At 34.8% G+C, this 10745-nt stretch overlaps 1 protein-coding gene across 2 annotated transcripts in view; it reads right to left on the bottom strand.

Annotated features, from left to right (window-relative positions):
• The window catches only part of LOC110450323 (nuclear export mediator factor Nemf-like), a 23145-nt gene extending 16696 nt beyond the window's left edge, over nucleotides 1-6449 (bottom strand). Inside the window, exons 1-9 of one of the 2 annotated variants that reach the window (XM_021497793.1) lie at nucleotides 6295-6449; nucleotides 3826-3894; nucleotides 3486-3588; nucleotides 3189-3314; nucleotides 2372-2517; nucleotides 2104-2171; nucleotides 1553-1642; nucleotides 1097-1170; nucleotides 660-727 (exon numbers count right to left, since the gene is read on the bottom strand). In XM_021497793.1, the coding sequence (XP_021353468.1) occupies nucleotides 660-727; nucleotides 1097-1170; nucleotides 1553-1642; nucleotides 2104-2171; nucleotides 2372-2517; nucleotides 3189-3314; nucleotides 3486-3588; nucleotides 3826-3894; nucleotides 6295-6350 (800 nt within the window). In that variant the 5' untranslated portion in view covers nucleotides 6351-6449. Of the gene's footprint in view, nucleotides 1-659; nucleotides 728-1096; nucleotides 1171-1552; nucleotides 1643-2103; nucleotides 2172-2371; nucleotides 2518-3188; nucleotides 3315-3485; nucleotides 3589-3825; nucleotides 3895-4242; nucleotides 4280-6294 lie in introns of those variants that run through there. The other variant, XM_021497794.1, reaches the window with a different exon arrangement.
• Nucleotides 6450-10745: the final 4296 nt, after the last annotated feature.

Here is a 10745-nt window from a genome sequence, read left to right as displayed (position 1 = left end):
GGGGGGATTGATAGGGTGACTGGGGGAGGGGGGATTGAGTCATTAACCAGGTAAAGGTGAAGGTTTCAAGGAAAACTGCTCTTTATATAGAAATAATATAAGACATGCACAATAGTTTTCTATGAAGTTTCCTTAACTATTTATAATACCTTTGAACCAGAATATCTGGCCCAACACTAACAGGACTTGACCTATGACCTCATCAGTGTGTTATGTTTAGGGACCTGAGAGTGGTACATCCTTGTGTACAAAGCTTCATCAAGATATATATTTCCAACTTTTAAAGTTACTATTTAAACAACTACTCTATTTGCACAACAGTTAATTCACCTGTTATGATGGTTTTGACATTTTGATGTAGGTGATCATGCAAAGTAGTATGTGACACACCATGGAGTGGTGATGAATATGTGTACAATATTGCTTCAAAGTATCATCATTCAAGTGAATGGTTATAATATGGACAGATTAATAACATTGAACGCTATGGTTACTTTATATAATACTTAGAAAAGAATAGGAATATTTCAAATCACACATATTGTTTACAATAGCTATCACCTGTATGGCCAGTTATTTGTAAAGATCTTTCCTTCACCTGTATGATAGATTTTTATACTTATGGAGAAAGTAAAGATCTCTAGCACAAATGTACTTACGTCAGCAGTTCCTGGCTGTCGCCGTCCTTCACTGTGACTCGCTTCTCTCTCTTTTGTACAATAACACCCTACAAACAGCATCAACCAAGGCACTATAAACAAAGTTACAAGTTCACTACATTCTGAAATAAATAGTTACTTATAAGAAAAGGGAAAGTAGGTGTCACAGGAGAAGGACCACTGGCATTTGTTTTTATATGGATATAGAAATAGCTGAGGCCATCATAGAAGACAATTGTAAAAGAGTAAGGCATCAGATTAATTAAGCTCTCACAATGCATGGCCATAAACATTTGTTGCATGCAAAACTCTTCAATAACTATTACTGCATCGGAAATAAAATGATGTATGGTGGTGCACTTTGACCAATGATAACGATATTCCATATCCAATATGTAGCACCAACAGACAATATTTTGACACAAATTCACACGAACCTTGCAGGGTTCACTCTGCAGTAAAGCAAATAGCATTTCTGCCTCCTCCACAGCAATCCTTAGCTTCTGTAGGTCTGAAGTAAAAAGTTAAATACTACATGTTCTGTGGATATATTTTCACACGTTACAAAATAAACTTTTCAAACATCTACAAACTAACAATGTAGAAGGTAATTAAATTAGATATTTAGATTCTATTGGCTCACACAGTCCAGCAAATCGTCCATTTTTGTTGTTTCAATATTTTGTAACTTTTTATTTTCAAAGCAGGATTAATGCATGTTGAAATTAGATTATGAATCCTTTTAGTTTTAGGTACTACAAATATAGCAAGCACTAGCAGCACAACTTGAAGGTCAGATACTTTGAATTATTTAATGAATACTATTCTTTCATTACTTAACTGCTTTTGCCATTACTTTAAAACAGTGTAGACATTGTAATTTGAAATGTTACCATCTTTAATGGAGAAATGTTTGCCGATCTTGGCATACTCGGGAACACCAGCTATCATCAGGCTGTGATCAATAATGGCAGGACCATAGTCTGAAAAACAAAGGTGAAGTTCCGTGTGTCTGACAGTAATTCCTGATGAAATGATAATGTTGAGTCCTCTTCATTCAAGAACACAAGTTTGATTTTCCTGCTGCTGAGAAACAACAATTCTCCTCATTTCAAAGTAAAAGTATCCATGTAATTTAGCTGTTTTACTCGTGAGCAGTGGTCTCTGCATTAATGAATCTCCACAGCTATACTGAAATATCCTCAATATCACAAAACGCTTATAACGATCAGCCAGTTTGGATTTCTGATAATCCATTACCTTATGCTTTTTGTTTGGATTCAACAAGAAACCATTTTGCTTTGTAGAATACTTTAAAAGATAATTATTGCTTTCAATAATAATTTTATACAATACCTAGGTAAACCAACATCACTTTGTGTCCTAGGCTACCTATGTTTGTTGGTCAGATTTAAACCTAAAACAGGCTAAATCCATGTCTTACCCAGATGCGACACAAGGACCTTCTTCAAGGAGTCACCCTCTTTTGCTGCAGAAAGTAGTCCCATTAACCTTCCAAGAAAAAAATTCATTAAAATTATTTTCAACAAAATCTTGTAATGAAATTTTAAACCATAACATATCTGATTAAGATTAAGTTAATTGTCTCCAAACCAACGCAATTAAACATTTGGTAGTTTTAGTGTAGTCAAATTTGAGTAGACAGTTAAATATTACTATCAGGGTAAATCGTAAACTTCTGTCTCACTCACTTTTCGTCTGTAGGAACCTCGTGTGTTTTGGTGGATGTGATGGGATACTTCTCTCGTACAGCAAATCTCACATCCTGGCTCTGGTCAGTACGGGGCCGCAGAATGTTCAAGATTGTAAACTCATAATCGGTCAGCACAACATTTCCCTGAAAAGGAATAAGTTAGAGCTGTTAACGAAAGTTTATAAGCTTTTGAAAATTCATTTTATTTCAATACAGTTAGTTTTGAAATGGTTGAGACACATTCCACTTATGAGAGTACTTAAGCTTGTATCAAAAAAACGAGTAAGTCAATTTATTCAAATCTCCTTAGGAAGAAGTCCATTTCAGATCTGGATCAAAAGGAACTAAATTCACATGTTAAAATAGAAAAATAACTTTGATGATTATGTCACTCTACAAATAAGTATTAACAATAGAAATATCACCTGCTGTGTTTTTATCAGCCTACCTTTATGTTATAAGTATTTGGTCAAACTACATGGATTAGTTTTGTTTTTTGTATGTCATCAAACTTAACATTTTCTGACCTTTAAACTGTATCACAAAAAAAAATCTCACACATTCAACATGAAGACATCACTGTTAATAACTATTCAAGTTGTAGTCAAAAAAGGAAATAATACATGTTTTCTAACTGTATTGTCCTTATCACACTTTGTTAACTTTTAATTTAATTCCGTCAAATCAGACAAACTGTTATTTTTGTTTCAATATGTACTGTACATGTACACTTCACAATAACTAAAATGTGCTCATGATAACTGTCAGCAAATGTGATTTAATTTTACTCTGATAGTGATATTTTCTTTGCTTACTCTATCATATAGTTCCAGGATGACATGATACGCAGCTTCTCCGGACCCAAACTGGAGATTAACTATCCTGTCTACACCAAGCTGTGTGATGGACTCCAAACGTCGACCTTTGATATGCTTTCTCAGCTGAATAAATAAAACATGATGATTATAACTCAGTCAAAATAACAAACAGAACTTAAAACATCTTCATTCTGAATAACACCATCTAGAATTCAGTTTTCATAACATAAATTTCATTCAATCAGTCATTTAACATTTATGACCTCCCAGTACAGTAATACAGTTTTCATTTACCTTCATGGAGAAACCCGACGGAGCCATGTTCTTTGGCCAATCAAACTCAGTGCAGTGAATTCTGATGCCAGACTCTATCAGTATAACAGCCTTTTCCTCTGGCCTGCAATGGTAATGAAAAGGTAACATAAGTGCAATAAGATTTCCTTTGATACCAAATTTTCTTTTCACCGTGTTAAAAAATGACCATTATTGAATTGTCTTATACAAAAAGCATGTGATTAATATTGTTTAAAAGAATGGAAATACATGATGCTGGGAAAATTAGTTTTTCTTTGAATTCTTCATCATATATTACAAATAAAGATATAATGAAAAAAAGGAAAATTAATTGACTTACCGTCCTAACTTGATGAGGTAGGTTTTGTTGTCAACATCATACACATTTACAACTCGCATACCATAGCACCTACAAAATCGAAGACAGAAAAAATCTTATAAGTATGGCTTCCAATTCTATACTCTCTGGGTTCTCAAAGTGTGTATTGCTATTGGTACATCTTTCAATTGTTACATGACAAAAATAGTAATTTAAAAACTGAAAAAAAAGTAATTAACAGAATAATCAACATGTGTGTTTTATATTAGCAGAAAATAAAGAGGGTGAGAAATGCTGGGGGAAATCTTTTTTTACAAAGGCAAACATTTATCATGTGATGCTTTTGTCTTACTAATTAATATGTATGCCTTACACATGTTTAGTTATAAAATATTTTATTTAATGTCACAATGTTAGTTTTTAATTAACTAGCCTTACTTGTAGGCATACATTTTAGCTGACATCTGAAATGTAGAAAAACATATACATAGACTGAGCTTACAGTATAATAAAAAAAAATGTCAAGTACTGGAAGCACCATCAAAAAAATTCATCCCAAAAAAATTGTAAGAAAGTTTCAAATGCAAGATTTGCTGGAAAATAATACATGCATGGCTTCCTTTATTACCCAGTATGCATGGTTATTAGTGATGGGCAATCCCTTTAAAATCATAATTGATGCCAGGTTCGTGATTGGAGGTAGTAAACCAAATGATGATCAATTGCATAATCGGTTTATAATTTTATAGGACTGAATACCCAAATAAAGAGAGAACACTAGCACTACTGTTTCAGCAATAGAAAGAGTTGTAAACTATACATTAGGTAGCAGTGTACAGTAGAAATGGCTTGATCCTAAAAATAAATGGCATGTCTCAGATAAAAGATAATCATGGATACTACAGGGAATTCAACCTGCATAACACACCTACATATATATATATATATATATACATATGATATCTATAAACTAGATTTTGATTGAATTACATTTGGTGTAGGAGACTGTTTTTTTTAAAAAACTGTTTTCCCCAGATTTGGGACTTGTAAAAACAATGGTTACCACATCAAAAAACAACAAAATATACAACAAAAAAGTAGTAATAATTTTCTTAAAACCTGTCTGAAATTTAATATTGCCTACTTGGTAACAGAAATACTCACATTTTAGCATAGGTCATTCTGGTCGATTTTTCACAATATTTACACATGTGCTGAGTACAAAAATAGACTACATGAAAAGCTAGCTTTTGTTGTGTGTAAAGACAGATTTGTAAATGCCCAAAACTGCTCAAACCAAATTCGTTTTTTTTTTTTTTAAATATGAAGCCCACATAGTCCACTTCATCATGTATATGCCAATTTTGATTTACAGGGGTTATTCATTGTACAATATTACCCATGGCCATCATACGCTACTGTACACTGCTACCTTACTTTTAGATTTCAAGCAACTTTCATGCAGTTTTGTCAATCATTCATATAGTAAATTCATAAGAATAAATTACTTTTAATGCATACTTTACATTGTATACATGACACTTTGATTTCAACAATGTTCTAATTTTATTGATTTTGAAATTTGTAATCAATAATTGGAATCGGAACACAAACTGATCCATTTTCAATTATAATCAATAATAAGCCCATCGTTACTGGTTATTAACCAATAAAAAGTGTTGTTTCATCTTAACATTACAAAGTGTCATTATGATTTCATTAAACTATCACTGCTTTATTATATAAGCTATCACTCAGTATCAGATGAGTACAATGTATGTACAGTACAAGTGTAACAGAGGCCATTACTTTTTCAATGCCTCCGCAAGACGTCGAACCCAGGACCTCTTGTTTACTAGTCTTACGTTCTACCGAATGAGCTAAAGAGAAATTCTCCTTAGCTCAGTCGGTAGGAAGTGGCTAGAATTTTACAAGGGTGACACAATAGTGTACATTAATAGACGACATAAAAATGTATATATATATATCTTTACAACCGAACTATAAATAGAAAATGTTTACCAGGAACATGGTAGAATCTTATCAACTAGATCACATACTATACTGGGGTACAGTACGTCACATAACCTGTTCACATTCTAAAAATGAAATTTAGTACTATATCAATGATTTCAACAATGAATTTTTTCATAATTTAAAAACGAATTAAAAACGAAACTTTTTCAGATTCTAACAGTCTACATATGATGTAGGTCTTACAGTTAGTTATAACGGTTTGACTTTTTCCTTCATCCAAACAATTTGTTACGAGACGGGGAAGGGGTCAGGAGGAGTAACTCCTATTTCATATATATAAATCATCATCAGTTTTATTTTCGTGGATATATTGATTCATATATTATTGTGTAGGGTCATTTATTACACTTGTTGGTGGACAATTGATTGATAATCGCGGGAATTGATTGATTTTATTTCTTTTGACATTCAAAATTTCAACAAGAATTCTCGCCAATATAGATCTATACTAACCTTTGAAGCTCTTTAATAACGACAGCTATGTCGATAGTACTAAATCGTGACTTCATCTTGAATTGTCTTTCTCTGTTGAGGTCTGTTTACGGGGAAAACGGTGACGAAACTTCGCACGTCATGAGGTGGTTTCACAATAAGATGCTTCCGGTTACAAAAATAAACCCAACTATATCAGCGAAGCGCTTTGAGTATGTCCCTATCTACAAAACATCTAGAACACTTTGATCATACGTCTCAATTTCGCGCCAAATAATACAAACGATTCAAACGAGGACGTGTTCATAATAACTCAGTCTGGCCCATGGAACACTGTTTAATTTGCAAATAGCACATAGACATATCAATAAAGTGGTTCAGACCAGAGATGTAATATATGTTACGTCTCTGTTCAGACTTCCAGTGGCTATCGAAAGTTAAATTAAAAAATAATACCGATAAACTGACTACTTAAACCAAATCTAGTCCAGCTAATCTACGATGTTTGTTTCCTTCAATGATGTACATCAATATTATAACAGTAAAAGCATTTATCAAAATCAACCTTAAGGACACCATGATATTTTCATCTGTTTAGGATCAGGAAAGCAATAAAACTCTATTTTTACTAGCTTTGAAGTGTGATACATATATATATAACAAGTTTCTTGTGTAAAATTGAGTATATGGAATTAAAAGTATGACGGCAGCAATAAAAGAAAAAATATGATATAGTCTTGCCGAAATTTTGCATGGAATTCTTTGCATTGGGAAATAGTAAGTGTCAATCACGGCGGAATAATATTCTCAAATGAAAGAAAAATATTTGTGTTTTTTTTGTCAAGTTGCAGTTTTGTAGAATACCATTCGCTCATCTCAATAGAAATGTAAGTTTTGTATAAATGATTAAAATCAACGTATATCCACATATATACTGTCTATTTCATTTTCATGCCTGACACACATTAAAAATAACCAACATTTAAAGTCGACCAGAACGGCTGATTCAAGAACTATAGTTTAAAGTCCAGAATGAATGCCATAGAGTCAGGTTATCATTAAAAGCTTTGGAGCTTATCAAATTATTTTCTGTGTATATAAAATTCTTAGTAGAACTTAAAATAAGGGATGAAGTAATTTTAAGGATTGCCAACTTTCTATAATAACCATAACATGCCTCTTAAAAGACTTTCAATTGAGAAAAATCAATGTAAAACAATCTGTATTTTATTAACTTAGATATATTCTCTCCCCGATAAATTACACAGAGTGGTACTGAGTATATATAGGTGACGTTTAATATAAATGTGACTTAGAAAGATGTACGACTATTTATTTGACTTCTAATTCACTGCACTAAGCAAATCACATTTATTTTACATTTTTCATGAGTTTTTTTTTCTGACAAAATCATATAGTAACCGCACAAAATCATTAAAATTAAACACTTTTTTGTTCCTCAGAATAATGGACTTTGCTTTTAATTAGTTGTGCTGTTCAGTCAAAACTGCACGACATTTAGCACAGAATGTTATGAGCCTTTCACTATGCTATCTCGGTATGCAAGTTACATATTTGGATATTTCATTCAAGTTGGGCATGAAATAATCCAAATTAGCTCAACTGCCTAACTCTGGAGTTTGATCATGGTTTGTGTGTGAAAGGAACCTTTAAACCTCATACGAAAATTATATTATGCATCTCTTCCCAAGTGAATTACACGGACGTGGATGCCGCATTTAGAACTCTCACTTTCATGGACCGGCAATGTTTACGTCACTATAGTCATATAAAACCCTAGTAAGCTACTAAAGAATAAAGTCGCCATTAGTCCCAGGCGTGTAAACGATGTTCATGCAAAGTTTATCATCAACCAAATGGTTTTTGATTGTGAACAATAGTTATACCCCTCTGTCTGGTATAGAGGTTTCAGGATGAAGTGGGGAAGGAAATGGATAACCTCACTGGCCTATAATCTACCTAACGGTGTATTTTTTAATGAAGTTACAATCTAATTAAGATAAGACTTGTAATTCCGCTCCTCTACGCTACACTTCAACAATTGTTAACTAATTTTTATAAGTTGAAAGAAGTTATTGCGAGTTTAGGCTAATTTCAGGATAATTTAGAGGATACGTTGTTTTAACCTCATGTCTTACATAACAGTACTGATATAATTTACAGCGTCTTTTGATGAAGTTATCAACATTGAATATTACTTTAAATCATGTTATTTACGTGACAATTTATTTTCAATCTATAACGACCTAAGCCCCATCATTCTCCTCCCTCCCTTGATCACCATCATTCTACTCACTCCATGGGTCCCTACAATTTTACACACTCCATGGGTCCCAATCATTCTGCACAGTCTCTGGATCACTACCATTCTACTCACTCTCTGGATCACTACCATTCTACTCACTCTCTGGATCTCTATCTTTCTACTCACTCCCTAGATGTCCTTCATTCTACTTACTCCCTAGATCTCCATCATTCAACTCACTCTCTTGATCCCTAACATTCTACTCACTTCCTTGATCCCTAACATTCTACTCACTCTCTAGATCCCTACCATTCTACTCACTCCATGGGTCCCTACCATTCAATGGTAGGGACCCATGGAGTGAGTATGATTCTACTCATTCCAAAGGTCACTACCATTCTACTCATTCCAAGGGTCACTACCATTCTACTCAATCCATGATCGCTATCATTCTACTCACTCTGTTGATCCCTAACATTCTACTCACTCTTTAGATCCCTACCATTATACTCACTCCATGGGTCCATACCATTCTACTCACTCCAAGGGTCCCTACCATTCTACTCACTTCATGAACACTACCATTCTCCTCACCACTCTACTCACCCCATGAGTCCCTACAATTCTACTCACTCCAAGGGTCCCTACCATTCTACTCACTTCATGATTACTTCCAATCTCCTCACCACTCTCCTCACCACTCTACTCGCCCCATGGGTCCCTACCATTCTACTCACTCCATGGGTCCCTACCATTCTACTTACTCCATGCGTCCCTACCATTCTACTCACTTCATGGGTCACTTAATCTCCATCATTCTACTCACTCTTTTGATCACCTTCATTCTACTCACTCTCTAGACACCTACAATTCTACTCACTCCATAGTTCCCTACCATTCTACTCAATTCATGGGTCACTTAATCTCCATCATTCTACTTACTCCATTGATCTCCATCATTCTACTTACTTCATGGGTCACTACCATTCTACTCACTTCATGGGTCACTTAATCTTCATCATTCTACTCACTCCATAGATCCCTATCATTCTACTTACTCTATGGGTCCCACCATTCTACTCACTTCATGGGTCACTTAATCTCCATAATTCTACTCACTCCATTGATCTCCATCATTCTACTCACTCCCTAGATCCATATCATTCTACTCACTCCATGATCCCTAACATTTTACTCACTTCATGAGTCCCTACCATTCTACTCTCTCCCTAGCTGGCCATCACTTTACTCACTCTCTGGAAACCCATCATTCTACTCACTCTCTAGACACCTACCATTCTACTCACTCCATGGGTCCCTACCATTCTACTTACTCCATAGTTCCCTACCATTCTACTCACTTCATGTGTCACTTAATCTCCATCATTCTACTCACTCCATAGATCCCTATCATTCTACTTACTCCATGGGTCCCATCATTCTACTCACTTCATGGGTCACTTAATCTCCATCATTCTACTCACTCCATTGATCTCCAGCATTCTACTCACTCCATGATTCCCTATCATTCTACACACTTCATGGGTCCCTACCATTCTACTCACTTCATGGGTCTCTTAATCTCCATCCCATCATTCTACTCACTTCATTGATCTCCATCATTCTACTCACTCCCTAGATCTCCATCATTCTACTCACTCCATTGATCTCAATCATTCTACTCACTCCATGATTCCCTATCATTCTACTCACTCCACGATTCCCTATCATTCTACTCACTTCATGGGTCACAACCATTCTACTCACTTCATGGGTCACTTAATCTCCATCATTCTACTCATTCCCTAGATCTCCATCATTCTACTCACTCCATTGATCTCCATCATTCTACTCACTTTCAAGATCTCCATCATTCTACTCACTCCATGGGTCACTACCATTCTACTCACTCCATGGGTCACTTGATCTCAATTAATCTCCATCATTCTACTCACTCCCTAGATCCCTATCATTCTACTCACTCCATGGGCCCCTAACATTCTACTCACTTCATGGGTCCCTACAATTCTACTCACTTCATGGGTCCCTACCATTCTACTCACTCCATGGGTCACTTAATCTCCATCATTCTACTCACTCCCTAGATCCCTATTATTCTACTCACTCCATGGGTCCCTACCATTCTACTCACTTCATGGGTCACTAAATCTCCATCATTCTACTCACTCTCTTGATCACCATCATT

The sequence above is a fragment of the Mizuhopecten yessoensis genome, unplaced genomic scaffold (assembly GCF_002113885.1).
Source record: "Mizuhopecten yessoensis strain PY_sf001 unplaced genomic scaffold, ASM211388v2 scaffold5181, whole genome shotgun sequence".
Classification (NCBI taxonomy): Eukaryota; Metazoa; Mollusca; class Bivalvia; order Pectinida; family Pectinidae; genus Mizuhopecten; species Mizuhopecten yessoensis.
Note: the sequence above shows the minus strand (reverse complement) of the source record. Positions and strands in the feature narration are given on the sequence as shown.